This window comes from Alosa pseudoharengus, unplaced genomic scaffold (assembly GCF_046254945.1).
Source record: "Alosa pseudoharengus isolate Yale_2024_CS ecotype anadromous, Long Island Sound unplaced genomic scaffold, YU_APseudo_1.1 YU_APseudo_1.1_scf_12, whole genome shotgun sequence".
NCBI lineage: Eukaryota > Metazoa > Chordata > Actinopteri > Clupeiformes > Clupeidae > Alosa > Alosa pseudoharengus.
In genome coordinates, this window is record NW_027468587.1 from 18,459,664 (window position 1) to 18,477,163 (window position 17,500).

General features: G+C 45.5%; 1 protein-coding gene across 1 annotated transcript in view; it reads right to left on the reverse strand.

The window, feature by feature from the left end:
- znf407 (zinc finger protein 407) overlaps window positions 1-17,500 on the reverse strand; it is a 138,069-nt gene that overhangs the window by 54,762 nt on the left and 65,807 nt on the right. Inside the window, exon 5 of the mRNA XM_076280333.1 lies at window positions 620-786. Coding sequence (XP_076136448.1) covers window positions 620-786 — 167 coding nt within the window. The remainder of the gene's footprint in view (window positions 1-619; window positions 787-17,500) is intronic.

The window sequence follows — 17,500 nt, forward strand, 5'->3', positions numbered from 1 at the left end:
ACAGAACAGGAACAGGCGGCCCTAAGTGACCTCTCAACCCAGGTAACCATGACATCAGAGTGAGAGTGGAGTGAGAGTGAAGAGGAGCATTCCCAAAAGCCAATTAGTGTAAGTGTGTTGGGGGGGGGGGGGGGGGTTGAGTGGGGATTCTCACTGTCAAGAGTCAACCTGGACAGGGTCAAGAGGCAGCCAGAGGCAGAGTGGGCCAGTGGTAAACACACAAGCCAGTGGCTGGGTAAACAGGTCATACAGAGGTCATACAGAGGTCATACTGAGGGTGCTGCTCCTACCGATGCTTTTTCTTTTCTTTTCTGGTGACATTGGCATTTTTTTTTTTTTTTGGAGAGTGAAGTAGACCAGTAGCGGCATTTTTTCTCAATTTAGAAAAAAAAAAAACAAGCTGTTTGCTGATTTATTTTTCTTTTGATGTATTTTCAAATGACACATTGTCAGTTGTCCATGTTAATGCACTTGTTTTTTTTAACGTGAAACAGTTACAGTTGTACGGGGGTTGTGTGGAGGGTGCTGGTTGTCCTTGTGCGAGGTTGGGGTTGAGGTGGGGGTGTACCTGTGTGAGGTTGGGGTTGAGGGAGGGAGGGGTGGGGGGGTGGGGGTGTACCTGTGTGGGTGCGGTAGTGGTCCTTCATAGCGGAGAGGGTGAGGAAGGCGTAGTGGCAGGAGGGCCAGGCACACTTGAAAGGCTTGTCGCCCGTGTGCAGCTTCATGTGGTTGTTAAGGGCCCAGCGCTCGCTGAAGGAGCGGTCACACAGCTCACACTCGTACTTCCTGTGTCCAGAGAGAGAGAGAGAGAGAGAGAGGGAGGGAGAGGAGAGAAAGGATGGAGGGAAAGGAAGAAGACAGAATAAAGAAGGCAGAGAGGGAGGGGAAGAGAAGAAGAGAGATGATGGAAAGGGGGATGAAACAGGAAAGAGGAAGAAAAGAGAGGATAGAAGAAACAACCAAGAAAAGAAGAGAACAGGAGTTATTTACAGGTCCCAGAGCTCAGGTAAGAGGTAGAAATCCCAGCAGCAGCCTGTGAAGAGAAGAGCACAAACCCACACACACACACACACACACACACACACACACACACAGATTGCCAGGGCTGCCGGCGTGTCATGTCTGTATAAGCAGGCATTGATTTTTCTGTCCGGGCCTGCCACCTCCACCATTTATTCTCTGCTTTGCACGGGGCCCAGAGGGCTGAAGAAATTCTGTTACAGTCCATTCATCCCCCCTCCCTGTCCCCCGCCCCCCAGGCCAGTGGGGAGGAATAGATTTCACCTGTGCAGGGGTCCCACACCACTTATCCACGCCTGTCAGGGACAGAGGCTAAATGAAAAGCTATCCACAGGTTACCCGACCACCGCCTCCACACCCACACCCACTAGGCTACCGATGCCTCTGCTCAGTAACCTCCACCCCACCCCCCCACCCCCCAATCCATGTTGCTACCTCCTCCTGAAGGCACGTTTGGGTTCCTCCTAAGTATCCTATTTTGTGGAAATCTATACAATTCCCTTCTCCCCCACTCACTCTTTCTTCTTTGGTGACTCTTCCAATTCCTCCTTTTCTTCTCTTCTTCTCAGTCCTGGTCTATTCCTGTTTTCACTGTTTCTCACATTCCTCCTCCTTCCTTTTTTGGAACCCTATGCTGAGTCTATGTGACACAACCTATCACAGCTGTCATAAGCAGACAGCAGCCCCATCACTCTGTCACAGCCCCATCACTCTGTCACTCTTCTCATATAAAACTTTTTTTTTTCATTAATTAATTCATTAATTCATTAATTCATTCATTCATTCATTCATTCATTCTTTCTTTCTTTCTTTCTTTCTTTCATTTATTCATTCATTCTTCTCGAGTCTCAACAGTCCAGCAGGAGGTTGTGGAGCTAGAACATTCTCCTGTCCCAAACCTCAAAACACACACAGACTTTGGGGGGAAGGCCAAAAGCGCTATACATGTTTTGATTATGATTTTAATCGTTAAATAAATATGAACACTCATGAGTGATCTATAAGCCTAAGTTAATGTGCCAGCAGAAATGTAAAACCCTCGGATCCCTGCATCGAAGCTGCTGTTCTTTGAGACGGAAACAAATGAAGTCAGGGTAGGATCAACATTTGTCTTGCCCCGGGAACACTATTTTAGGGGTGCAACACTGACTACCTCACTTAATCACAATCATAACTGTTTCGCATCAATGTCCGTGATGCTCACCTGCGTAAATATTGACTGCCAGTTTCACGTAACACACATCACCAATGTTGAGGTGAAGAATTCACAGCTTCAATGCCACAATGATGATGCCAGAAAAGAGATTTATGTACGAATGAAGTACAAACACGTGATGGACCCGAACGAGTCTACTTTCTTCTTCAAGGATGAGCCTGAATTTAAAGCAAAAGTAAAAAAAAAAAAAAATCTAGCTTTCAAAGGCACACAGGATTCCACCTTCAAAACGTCAAGTGTTGCGACACCTATGTTGCCATGGTAGCACTCAGGCCAGGTTGCTTATTTCTGAAAGGCCCCGCCTCAGATAAAACAGTCTGAAGTAAATATGAAGCGTGAGAAGATGCTATCTGTTATTTCTGCATTATGCACAACACTTACTCCTTTTTATTGCGAGCTAAAGGGTCCTGACTGTTTATCATGTATGCGATTGCACCCCTACTCCTGATGCCAGAGACCCTGCACGTGTGTGCTTCCCCACCCCCCCTTCCTCGACAGTGTCGGGGCAAGCGGGGGAGCCCCCGCTTTCCACCCGAATCGACGGGACCTTTGAGGAGATGAGAGGAGGTTTTAATATGTTTTTATAGGATCAGATGAGGCTCTTTGATCCAGTCTTTGTGTGTCAGATCTCCTCACCATCCACAGTCGAGTGCATACATATGCATATGGGCCCTCTCCACATGCCTAGGAGATGCTCCACGCTGCACGGCGAGAGAGAGGGAAAGAGAGAGAGAGAGATGGAGAGACAGAGAGAGAGAGAGGGTGAGGGTTAGAGGTAGACAGACAGAAAGAATAAGAGGAAAAGGAGAGTGAGACATGAGGAGAGAGAGAGAGAGAGAGAGAGAGAGAGAGCTGTCACGAACGATGTCTCTGAAAAGCCGCCTTTGTTAGACGCAATTACGATCGCGTTTATTCTTGTTATTGTTGCTGCTCATCACAGTCCCACAGCCGCCAAATTAACGCTAATTCTCTGGATCTTAATTACAGTTGGGTATTTCAATCTTGATCTTTTTTTCTTCTTCTTCTTTCTCTCCCTCTCCCTCCCCCCCCTCTCTCTCTCTCTGGGTTCTCTCTTTTTCTTTCTCTCTCTCCCCTACCTGTCTTTCTCTGCTCTGATCCTCCTCGTAATAACTCTGCGAGAGAGGCAGTGATTGACGGCAAGTGTGGAGTTTCAAACAGCCAGGTGGTATGCACTCCCGCTAGCACAGCGGAGCCTTATTACTTGATAATTACCATTATATAATTACGCCTTGTTTCCCCTCCGTATATTATTTTTCTGCACAGTAATGTGTGCGGAAAGAGGCAGGTGACAAATAGCAAAAATCTTTGAGAGGAGGTGACATCCGTTATGGGTGGGGGCTATGTTCTAATCTGCCCAATGACACGGAGAGGGCACTTTTCTGCACTGCCGCCCCCAAGTGGTTATGGTGACCACAAGGTCATTCTGATCCGGCCCTGTCTATGAGTGTGTGTATGTATATGTGTGTGTATTTGTCTGTGTGTATGTGTGTGTGTGTGTGTGTGTGTGTGTGTGTGTGTGTGTCAGAGAGAGAGATAGAGAGAGAGAGAGAGAGAGAGAGAGAGAGAGAGAGAGAGAGAGAGAGAGAGAGAGAGAGAGACATGCCAAAAAGACAGACAGACAGACAGACAGATATAAGAAGATACAGAGTTATGGACAAAGACAGAGGCCCGAGAGTGAGACAGAGAGATCGGGCAACATGGCAGTTCTGTTTCGCTCACATGCAAAGGACCGTTCACGGAGTCAGATTCAGGTTACTAAATTTTTCAAGAACCCCTGCTTCTGTGGATGTGAGAGGCACGGTCTTTGCGAACGGATGCTCCAAGCTCAGGTCACACACAAGGTCTTCTCGAGGTCTTTACCTCGCTCGTTACAAGGTCCTTCAGCTAGACTGTAGCCACTCTTTGTGGTACTTGAGAGGTGAGCAGGACCTTTGCACTGCTACCTACCCCTTACTCGATCATGTAGAGGTGACTTTCCAGAGAGAAAAAGCGAAGGCTATCTAGAGGGAAAGGAGCAACTGCACAACATCCAAGGTATGACTCACAATGTGAGAGAAGCCAGGTCTTGCCTCGAGCCAAACTGACTTGAAGAGAAAGCTTCAAAGTGAGCATTGATGTTTACTTAGTGATGGAGAGCGCAGAGAGAGAGGGAGAGAGAGAGTGTGTGTGTGTGTGTGTGCATGTATACTTTATGTGCGGCTATCAGGAAGGCCTTTTCACATGGAAAAGAGAGAGTGCGAGAGAACATACAGTACCTGGAGGGAGAGAGGCGTGCGTACGTGGCGCTTGGTGAGACTTAAATAGATACTGTCCATCAACCCAACTCCATCTCTCCCTTCTCTTATTCACACTCTGTCTATTTCCCTCCTCTCTGTCCTAGATCTATGCCTCATCCTTGAACTTGTGTGCAAACATTCACACACATATACACTCGCACACACACACACACACACACATACAAGCGCAAACATTCACACACACACACACACACACACACACACACACACACACACACACACACACACACACACACACACACACACACACACACACACACACACTTACACATTCATATACACACACACACACACGCACACAAACACATACGTTTCCCCTCTCTCCTTCCATTTAAGCCTCCATCTTTTCTTCCACTCTCTCTTTATCTCACTCTTTATCTCCGTGCGAGCTCCTTATGGCGACAGTCTTTTGGCCGTTCTACTCCACACACGCGTCATCCATCCATCTCGGTTTGGACTAAATGAGCGGGAATGAAGATTAAATGACGGCGCCGACGGCTCGGCCCACTCCCGACATTACCGGCCCCCGGAACAGACAATAACTTCCAACCTGTCAGATCGAGTTCAAAGAATCGGCAAAAAACACTGGGTGCGAGACGCGGCGCAACACCCGGCAGTCGATCCAAATTCGATTAGGGTCGACATTAATGAAAACAGAACAGGCCGAGATTGGATCTGTTGTGAGGCGCGTGTTGGGTTGGGTCGGGTGGGACGCACTAGCCACTTCCTGTGGTTCAGGCGAGGCCTTAACTCTATTACTTTTCATTAGTATGGTTTCAAACCCAAGCGATGACAACCTCGTCGGGCGAGTTTGGAAAAGAAATGGTGCTGTGCGATGGTCACTCTGGCGCTAATGGTTCTCAAAAGGAAGGAATTCAAATGGGCTTCTGTCCACTCGTGGTTAATTGCTTGTGTTTAACCCAAGGAATGACATCATCTGCCTTCCTCCTACTCAACTGTTCTTGTCCATGTGTGAACATAAAAAAAAAAACAAATGATAAAAAAACTGTTTAGCGAGAATGTAAAAAGAAATAGAATAACATAACACAAACAGAAAACCACACGTATAGGAAATAAATATATAATGAATGAATGAATAAATAAATAAATAAATAAATAAATAATGGCCCTGGTCAACATAGCAGCACACACCATCGGCACTTCACTCACAGCTGCCGTGGATTTAAATTCCTCCCTCCATCCTGGGAGAGGCCCCGGTAATGAAATAAATAAATAAGAGCCGACGTGCATCAGATAAACTGCTATTTATCCCGCTGTAGGGCAAATACAAATAGTCAATTTAATGAATACGGTGAGTGTGATGAAAGCAGCACCCGTGCCCGACAAACAATCAGGAAATGTTATCTTAATATTGTTCCACTGTTATTCCGTCCATAACTTAAGGGGAAGGGGGAAGGGGGAATAGAGAGAGATGGAGGTGGAGAGAGATATAGAGAGACAGAGAGAAAGAGAGAGAGGAAGAGGGAGAGAGAGAGAGAAGGGGGAGGGTGAAGGAGTGTGTTGAAGCACAGAGCTCAGGTCCTGGGGAGCAGCACCCCATTATAGCCCTGTTTTATTATGGACAATCGTTCAAAGTACAGCTACAAACGGAACATACGGCATAAGCTATATCAACACACACAGCAGGCAAACACACTCTCAGAGACATAAACGCATGCCCACACACACACACACGCACGCACGCACGCACGCACGCACGCACGCACGCACGCACGCACGCACGCACGCACACACACACACACACACACACACACACACACACACACACACACACACACACACACACACACACACACACACACACACACACACACACACACACACACACATACACACACACACACAGAGGCACATACTCACACACACAGAGGCACACACACACACACACAAATATATAGACTTCTGTGGCAATCTGGCATGAAAGTTTCAGATCCAAGTAAGCAGGAAAGTGCTGAAAGCCTGCCAGAGGTCGGGAGGTTTCATGGGGAGTGCCTTGAGTGTTCCTATCTCTAACATCCTCTCTACCCCCCTCCCCCACCCCCCTTAACTGTGGTCACAAAATCATGCATAGAGATGGGTGGGTGGATGTGGAGGCAGGGGGCGTTGAGTTGAAGATCGTTAATTTCCAGGTTTAATGGATCAGATGAAATCAGAAATCACAAATCACATCCAACGACAGGACAGATCGCCCGCGCTCTCTGCCACTCTTGGCTCAGCACGGCTCCCCCCGGCGTCGCTGATTTGTGCGTCCCTCACCAGGTCACCACGGGGCACGTCTCCCTAGCGTTCGACGGAAGCACTTAAAAAGTAGGCAAGGCGCTCGCTGTCCAAAAACTTTTGTATTTAATGCCTCCTAATCGCGTCCGTCCGAAAGGCCCCCTAGTCGAAAATTAGCAATATCTACATATTTATATATTGCAGGCTCTTAAATTGCGTCTGAAAGAATTACTATCAATATGAATATCTGCAACAATAACTCAGGAGAGAGGCGCGCGAGGCGAGGCGGTTTTTTATTGGAGACAGGGTGGATAGAGGACCCTAAATACACCAGCTCCTAGGGTATCTATGACTATTTCTCTTTTCTGTTTTTTTTTTTTTTTTTTTTTTTACTCTCTAATATCAGCGCGCATTAGCACGTCGTAAATCACATTAGCGCTCCAGAATTTCATTAATCTCACCTGCCAGCTGCGTCTACACAAAGGAGAAATACCTCTGTTTGGCTGTGCGGCCACTCCGTGCTTGCGGAAACTCTGACCTTGCGTACGTACGGATGAATGGATGATGTCGGGGGGGGGGGGGGGGTGAAGATGGGCTGGTCAGTGATCAGGTCAGCAAAACCCAAGAGAAAGGGCAATAGCTGTCCCACACTTGCAAGCATGAGATGTTAGTGAGCTTGAAGTCGTTTACAGTGGTGTTTTAACACTCAAATCCGTATTCGGGTTACACATGATCTGCATTATGATTTAGTGATGGCTGTTGTAAGGGAAAACAGATAGGGCCATGCAACCATACATTTTGTCAGTGCGTTTGCCTATTGAGGGGGGGGTCTTGATCCCTACTGGTATTACCATGACCGCACCACGTCAAAGTACATGGGGAGGAACACTAGAGTCTCTGTTCACTCCAGATGAGCTGAAACAGACAGCACAACCTGATTAAAGCAGCGATGAGTGAGATGCCGCGGCACTGGAGCAAACTGAGCACATTCGGATGATATATGGCACAGATCGCATGGAACAGAGCAACAGACGGCCAAATCGGATTTGTTTGAACAAGAGAGGCTAATATTGTGAGGATGACTCTCTAAGTCGAGGTTCCTTTAATAATGCAAAATAGTTCTATTTTTTGCTCCCATAACCTATGTTGTTATTCCTATATGAGTATTTGACTTTTTGCTGGTAAATGTGGAAGAGATGTATTTTCATTAGGGGATCGGAAGTTGGTGTCAGTAAGTGTGTGTGTGTGTGTGTGTGTGTGTGTGTGTGTGTGTGTGTGTGTGTGTGTGTGTGTGTGTGTGTTTGTGTGTGTGTGTGTGTGTTTGCAGGCATAACAGCATGTGTGTACAATATGCTTGTGTATATATGTTTGTGTTTGCCAAGAAAAAGCTCTACTCAAACCCATGAACTACATACTAAAGGCTGGCTATGGATTTTGATTACACACACACACAAGCACACACAATCACACACACACACACACACACACACACACACACGTGTACATATGCATAGGGAAATGACTGAAGCAGTGACCGTGACGACGCTCACTTAATAAAAAGTAAAGTCTATACATCAAAGGGCCGAACCCCAGTAAATCATTGGTGCTGCCACATCGCCCTTCCCGTTGCATCTACTACACACGCATGTGAGGGACAGCCCACCATATTTACTTTTGGCTCAATATCATCTTAAAATAATGAGCTTCATCCGTTATCTAATTAACAGAGGTCTCTCTCTCTCTCTCTCTCTTTCTTTTTTTTGTGTTTTGCAAATTAGGCAGGCTCCTCTATTTTAGCCTACGGTTGTTTAGTAAATTGGCTTGCTAGCAAATCAGAGAGCTCGTAATGGAAGGGGGTGAGAAGTAGGGGTGAAAGGGAGGGACGTGTGTGTGTGTGTGTGTGTGTGTGTGTGTGTGTGTGTGTGTGTATGTGTGTGCATGTGTGTGTGTAAGGTTGTGAGGTTTTGTTGCATGAGTGTGTGTTCAGGCTATGTCGATGGGAAGGGGAGAGGTTAAGTGCATGTGTTTACGTGTGTGTGAGGGAGCGCATGTGTGTTTGGGTGTGTGTCTGATTAGGTCACGTGTGTGTGTGCTCAGACCATAGTGAGGTGGATTAAGTGTATTCTTTGTATGGCTGTATGCATGAATGCACGCAACTGTGAATGTGTGTGTGTGTGTGTGTGTGTGTGTGTGTGTATGGATGCACACATTCCAGCCTGGCCCCCTCTTTCTCTCTGCCTTATTACTGGAATTCTAATTCAATGATCACCTTAGATCACACATGGGCCATAAATCAGATTGGCCTGACACAGGATGAAAAATTGTATTAATAATGTGAAACTTATTATACAGTCCCAAATGCTCCCTTGATAAATGACATTGTTGGGGCATGACAATGATTGCATTTAAAACATTATTTCTGTTTGGTGCTGGGTGGAATTGTCTGTGTGCACGTGTGCATGTGTATTTGTCTATGGGTGCGTGTCTGTGTGTGTGTGTGTGTGTGTGTGTGTGTGTGTGTGTGTGTGTGTGTGTGCGTGTGTGTATGAAAGAAAGGAGGGAGGGTTGCATTAAAAATGTATACGCTTCTTTGCCCCCAAACAAGGTCAAAGGGCAAATGGCTGCCTTGCGACCACACCAGCTATGGGTAGGAGGCGGACCACAGACAGGAAAGCAATAGATTTCCACTTCAGCAGAGGCTGAAATAAGAAACGATACTCTCCCCTGCTTTCTGTTGTACTGCTCTTTCATCGTCTACAACCCAACGCCATTATGCAATTAAACAATACACTGTTGCCTTCTCTTGATTAGGATGAAAAGAAAACGAAATCCCCACCCAGGAAAGGGGAGCGTTATTTAATCTGTTTTCACTCCTAAAAGAGGTGGGTGAGAAATTAAATTCTCACAAGGATTTGAAGCTTCCCCCCGGTAACTAAATTATTCCATTTTTATTTACGTCTCGGCAAATTGTTCCGTAAACAATCGTGCTGAGACAACGCTATTTGATTTTGAGACACTGCAAACAGCAACAGAGAGAGAGAGAGAGAGAGAGAGAGAGAGAAAGAAAGAGAGGGGGAGAGAAAGACTATTTTGGAGAGATATGAGCCTCTGACACAGTCACTTGTCCCTGTAAAAATTGGAGTTACAAATGCAAAGTACTTTGGCTGCCTGAAGCACTGTGACAAATGTATTTCACTGCAAAGGTTGGCTCACTTTAAGCATGCAGGGACTCCGGCCATGGTTTCCATTCATTAAACGGTGCGGCAATCTGCTCACACTACCTTAAGCCCATCTCACTGAAGCTGGGGACTGGAAAGAGGCAAAGAAATGAACAATATCTCAGACCATTTCCGGATCAGTGCCCGGGTCTACGGCCCTTGCATTGGCAAAAAAACCCCGGAATTCATGACATCACTAGAGCAAAAATAAATAATCTAAGAAATGTATATAAACCGTTTCTAACTGTGAGTGTGTTCTTTATGAGCTTTTTGTCGTTTCCACTTGAGCTACAGAGGGCTGTTAAAGCGTAGTAGTCTGAGACGTGGCCGGTCCCTGTGTGATATCTCCGCACTCTACTCTGCTTAGTCCCCGAAGTCTTGCCCTACTCTCATCTCCCTGATTTCTGCTCTCATCTCTCTCCCCAACCTTTAGCCCGTGTTTGTCTTCTAGCATGGTTCATGCCACCACCCCCTCTCTGCATGACTCCCGGGCTGTTGGTCCTATTAGGGGAGCCCTCCATCATGCTGTTAAGACACGGGTATTGTATTGTATTGTATTAAATAGCCCCACTCTTTAGCAAAAGGTGGAGCGGCCACAAAGAGGAGAGTCCCACTCCAGCAGATGATTATGTCCTACATAATAAAAGTATTTTTCTCAGCAGCTGATCTTATTACCCTCACCGGCAACCAATACTACCCCCAACACACACACACACACACAAACATCTCCTCCCAAATTAAAAAAAAAAACTGCACCATCGTCCATGACGGGAACTCATTCATCTAAATCTGCCGGCCACCAGAATGAAATAAATCAAGGATTTTCCCAAATATAACAATATTTGTATTGGGGTGGGGTGAGATTGAGGGTGTAACAGAGTAGAGGGGTGGTGTTGGGCTGGGGGTGGGCGAGTGGGTGGGTGGGGGGGGGGGGTCTATAATGGATGACCACAGCTGTGCTAATTAAACCCAATCTGAGGTTCATTAATCTTGGTCATGGGGGGCTGCGGCGGTGGTGGCGGAGATCGCAAGGACCACGCCTGGACCAAGCCTTCACTGCCACTGCCACCGCCACCACCACCGCCGTCCTCATCACTCAGCTGATTTTGGGGGCCATTGTTGAGTTCTTGCGGCCGCGCTCGAGGTTAATGCGAAAGCTACCAATAATGAGACCAACACAAAAGCCTTCCTACTTTGCTCACAAAGTAAATGCATGTGTAACCCTATGTTATTCCCAAAACACACACTTGAAATGCTTGTCTTGTAAATTTCCATTGTCGGGCCTCCTCATAAAGTTACGTCTTCACAGCTAACAGGCCGTTTGGTGTTCTAACAAACATGGTGGCTACTGTGGCTTTTGTTGTGTGTTTGGTTTCCACAGCCCACTTAGGCACATTTTTCGGGGCTTCACACACCTCAAATGACCCTATTTCTTTTGACACCAGCATTTAGTCAGAATTGAAGCCGCTAAGTGTTCAAGGGTGTTCTTGCACTACCTGAGGTAATGTGAAAGTTTGTTCCCGCTCTCCCGCGGAAGCCCTCATAAGTATGCCGCGGCAGACCGTAATGTGTACTGCGGTAAGCACTCCGCACACCTTGCTCATCATGACAGCCTCCTCAACTAGTTCATTACCAAACATGGGCGCTCGACTGCCGAGCCATTACAGACGAGACGCATCGCTAAGTGCCTGTGATGAACCGTGCAGATGGATACGTCGCCAGGCACGACTCCTAAATGTTAATTCACAACTTTAGTCCCTCTCCCAAGTGCACATCTTTCTCTCTCTCTCTCTCTCAGTCGCTCCCTCTCTCTCCTTCTCACTCCCTCGCTAGCTCTGTCTCCTGAACACAATTACCAGCCGCAGCAGCCGTTTAAGAGGAGGAAAGCAGGAGGAAGAGGTGATGAGGAGGAGTAGGAGGAGGTGGGAGGAAGGAGAGAAGGAGGATAGGAAGGTGGGGGGATGCAGTGGCATATGGCGCTACGTGGCCATAAACAAGTTTTATGAAAAGGCTTTGGACATTTATTTAATCAGATGGTACCTGAGGAACAGGAGGGAGGGAGGGGGGAGACTCAGTAGCATTGTTAGTCCACGGGTGTAATCAGATTATCGGAGAACAAGAGGTCGGAGTTTCGCCAGGCGTCGAGGCAGAGAGGACAGCCAGTGATGACCGGCTCTGCGCTATGCAACTGGTGGATCTTTCACCAATGATAGACAGAAAATATACAGAGTGTTTCTAAATTTGGTGGATTCAAATTATGAGCAAAATCCTTTTCCCTCCTCCAGTGTTTGCTAATTGCTATGTCTTACTCTGGTATGACTGGGGATTTTGCACTTGCACAATTCTTAACTTACATTACCTACCATTCAGTCTAGATGTGCTAACGTCAATAAAAATGTTTGCAAAACATTGTCTATGTACAGATTGTTAGACTGCAGTACAGCCTAATTGCTTCATTCCTACTTGAAAGAGTAACAGAAAACCACGATGGCAATTGGACATGACAATATGCATGCCTTTCCATTTGCATTTGGAGTTAGTGGGGGAACTGGAGAGCATGCACTCCTGTTTTGACATTCTATTTTGTATCTCTTTTTCTGTGTTTTAGATCCATATCATCTTTTTTCATTTGTGCATTAAATGAGATATTAAATTAATGTGGCTTTATACAAAATACATAATTTTTATTATCCAAAAGTCCAACTTCATAAAATATTCAACAAAGAGCATGAAGAATATAAAAAAAATAATTGGTAATTTGCATATTGTATTTGTCAGTGGGGAAGGGGTAAATTGCAAACCTTTTACTTTTGAATGTAACAAATTCTCAATATATTTTTGATAAGGATCTGATAGCAATTGTGGGCACAAAACAAAAGTTTTTTATGTCTAAAGTTCACACATTGATACTCTGCTGTGACACTGAGAGCATATATTAAAACAAGGAACATTAATTGGATTTCATTAATTGGACTAGAATTATATGAACAAGACCAATAGGACATACTGCGAATAACAGAGAGAAGCGCCGTTGAGACTGGACGTCACACAGAATGCTACTGTAAATGAGTACTTACAGTGGGCAGCAAGTTGGAGAGAGAGAGAGAGAGAGAGAGAGAGAGAGATACTTAGTCACATACATACTTAGTCACATACATACACATACTTAGTCACATACATACCGGTATTCTCTCTCTCTTTCTCTCTTTTTCTCTCTCTCTCTCTCTCTCTCTCTCTCTCTCTCTCACACACACACACACACACACACACACACACACACACACCGACTTGGGTCAGGGGGACAGCGGTAGCTCAGAGCCAGCTGCGACCTGCCTGCCCAGGTGCTCAGGAAAACCACTGTTAACAGCCACGATTGATGATCTAATCAAACTGTCACCACGGCAATCCGCTGTGGGGAGGGGGCGTAGGGTGGGGGGTGGTCTGTAGCAGTTTTGGTGGCGGTGGGGTGCATGTGGTGGCTGGAAGTTCCAGGGACAAGGGGGTGTGGGTGGGTGGCTGAGTGGGTGGGTGTTTTGGGGTGGCTAGAATATCCAGGAGGCCTGCACATGCTTACCGTTAGCCTAAATCGAGAGTGACGTTCTCAATGGTGAAAAGGATTTTTTTTTCTCCCCCTCTCGGCAGAGATGTAGGAAACAACTCTCCCAGTCTTCCGGAGGATGTCACATAATCAAGGAGAGCCTTTTGCATTGCAGCTTGAGGTTCAGCTAGCCCCAACCCCAACCCCACCCCACCCCCACCCTCTTCTGCATCTTGGGTTGTGTGTATATATATCTTGTGCAGGCCAGGGAAAACGTGGGCAGATGATTTGATACTAGGTGGTAGCGAGCCCGCATAGCAGAGTTGATGATGACAATGACGTGCCTATTACTGGACTCTATCCCCTGGCAATAATGCTTGGTGAGCCACACACACACACACAAACACACACACACACACACACACACAGACACACATGTCTATCAATGGATATACTGTGCATAATTTTGCATGCACACACACAAAAACAGACACACACAACAAAGAAAAAAAGAAAATGAATAGAGGTAAAGACACTCACACTCACCAGAGTTGTCTGAAATGAATAGCATTTTCTTTAACAGTAGTTGACAACACGTCATGAGTCATTTTCAAACCATTTTCCTGTTCGGTGGAGGCTTCGCTGTCTTAACAAAGCTATATGTGTAGAGAGACAAACAATACTATTTCCAAAAGAAAAAAACATTCTGAGGTATTCCAAAAAAAATATAAAATATAGTATATATTGCATATTGCAATATATTGCACATATCCAAACAGACAGGATTAATTGATGGACGTGACAAACATTGGTGTTTGCATTTGTGCCACACTTCCACTAATAATCCTTGCCGAGGAACATTCACGACTAGCGAGCCCTCTGTATTGCTGCTGTTAATTTAATCGCCTCTTAGGTAATTCATTGATTAATTAGACCATTAGTGATGCCTGGCAACATCCATTCTGACTGTGGCAGCCTGACGTTTCAATAACTACGCACATCATCCGTGGTGCTTTTTGACAAATGAAGAAATCACCGGTGAAAAATTATAGTCTACTTAAAAAAAAAAAAAACAGTAAACCTACATCTCCACACATTTAGCTGCGAAAAAATAAACACACATTTTAAAAAATTACTTTTCTAGAAGGTCTGCTCAGTGTGATCATAATGTACTGACAGCTAGTTTACTGCACAGAGAAACTTTGCTGATAAAAAAAGTGGTGATCCTGAAATTAATTTTACCGTTTTCAACTCAGTCTGAGACCATTAAACAGCCACAAGATCACATGATCACAAGAGTTGACTTAATGTGTATGATGGACATTCTATTAAAAAGCATGAGACCAATGCCTTGTCTACATAGGCATCTCAAATTAGTTTGGCCAATGTGTAGATTGAAGGACTTCACACAGGAACCTAACTGCTTTTACTACAGTATCTCTGCCTACAGTATCTGTGTTGTCAGCTTGGTTATATTTTTATATGGATAGCCCACCTACGTATTGCAGTTTTAATGCAGGAGATACATCATGGAAAAAGAAAAGCAACATTGTCATAAATACAGAATTGCTTATCCGTGTTATTATGCTGTTTTTGTGATTTACTGAGAAGATTTTTTTCTTTAATTATTATTTTTATGTTGCGCGCGCACACACACACACACACACACACACACACACACACACACACACACACACACACACACACACACACACACACACACACACACACACACACAGCCACCCAATATGTAGTGTGTAAAAAAGCTTGCCCAGCAATTGCACGGACCAGCCCATAAAAACTTAATGCGTCTAATTTCCCAGCAATCAAACTTTAATAGACTGCAATGATTTTAAAACCAACAAATTTTAATTATCATTTAATTTTAACTGCAATATTAACACCATCCCTCACTCCGAAAATGCTTGTCATCACTGAAATATCTAGGACGACTAGCACAACAGATACCCTGGACAGGGCTTAACCAAACAAACATTACTAGACAAAACAGGGGCTGAGGCTCTCTCCGGGTTCTTTGATGTTGCACTATGCACAAAACAGCTTGTGTCCATATAATATGTCTGTCTGGGTTCAGGAAAAGTTCAATACAGGTAGTGTAGGTAAAGTGTTGTTAAAGTTCTTAAAGTGAAACACGATGAGGTACATGGACATGGGGCTTGTTAGCCATGGGAGAAGGGGTAGTGCTTCACTGAAACCAGGATTTATCCCTTTGAAATTGATGTCATTTTTTCCATTCCTCCATGTCCGCTCTGACCAAACACATCCATGGTTTAATATTACCACCTCACAAAAGTGTACTAACAGAAGCTTACAGGGGAAGGGGACAGTTAATGCTCCATAAGGAAATGAGGGATGAAGAGAAATAGAGGAAGAGAGGGAGAGAGAGAGAGAGAGAAAGAAGGACAGAGAAACTGGGAGAGAAAGAGAGAGAGATGGAGGGGGGGGAAGGAACAAGAACAAAGGCTGGATACATTATCAATAATTAAGGACATGGATTTATTCCAATGACTTCAGGGCTAATCTCCAGTCTTCAGCAGCTATCCTGATCCTCTCCTCTTCCATCTTTTTCTGTCCTTTCCTTTCTCTCTCTCTCTCTCACACACACACACACACACACATTTCTCCTTTCCTTTCTCTCTCTCTCTCTCTCTCTCTCTCTCTCTCTCTCTCTCTCTCTCTCTCTCTCTCTCTCTCTCTCTCTCTCTCTCTCTCTCTCTCTCTCTCTCTCTCTCTCTCACACACACACACACACACCTCTGTGGTCCATATTGTTCCCCTGCTGCTGCCAAGCTGGACATTTCCGCCCCCACTCAACCCGTGCAGCCGGCTCAACACACCGCACACAGCGGCCAGCCAATATGGCCACGCCGCACGGCATGCTGGGAAGGGGCGGGCTGCTGCCAGGCCAGATATGCACCTCACCAGTGCCTGGCATCCACACACGCTACCTGTGCTGCGCCGCAGTGGCATATGCAAGTGTCAACACACACACACACACACACACACACACATTTACACACACACACTCACACACAGACACACACACACACACACACATGTACACACATACACGTGTGGGCACACACACGTGAGGGAGCAACCATACACAGACCAACCAAACTGATACAGCTTATCCCTTATGCTTTCTCATAGCTCTCCTTTCTCTATATCAGCGGTTCTCTTGCTCTCTCTCTCTCTCTCTCTCTCTCTTTCTTTCTCTCTCTCTCTCTCTCTCTCTCTCTCTCTCTCTCTTTCTCTCAGTAGCATAACCACATTAATCGCAACCTGTTCTGAGGAGCTTATAATGTTTCTGCTACCTGCCGTGATATCTCCCCAATAGCCAGATACCCTCAGAGTTGAGTGACAGGCCACATAAATGTATGCACGCTGCTACATATTCCAGAAAATTCCAGGGGAAAAGGCTGCGGCATTGTGGCTTCGCCATCGATAAGGATCATGTTTCCTTGAATGTGAACAAGCACTGGATGCAGATTCCCCCAAGATAAAGGCTGTCAGCTGCACGTGTTTGGAAACTGATTCAGTCGTCCATTTTGGAGCACTGTGTTGTCATCCTTAGGAAAAGTGAGTATATTTGGCCCACTTTCTGCTGGTGTTCTTAGCTAAATAAACACGGCATGTGATCGTCAAACAGACACCGATAATGAGAGAGGAGTGTATTAGTGTTGAAAACGGTTTATTATTTCAAACACGCAAATGGTGGGTATTTTTACAATTACCTACAAAAACAAGGGGCCTGAGACGAGTCCGTCATTATTTTGTCATCTTTCAGCACTTTGTTTGCAAATTGCTTTAAATTACATTCAATTAAGACAAGGTCACTCCCGTCAATCACACGTGAAGAGCACTCTGCCAAGCCAGGGTGTTGGTTTAGGTGCATACACATTTGCACACTCATCAACACCTTACACAC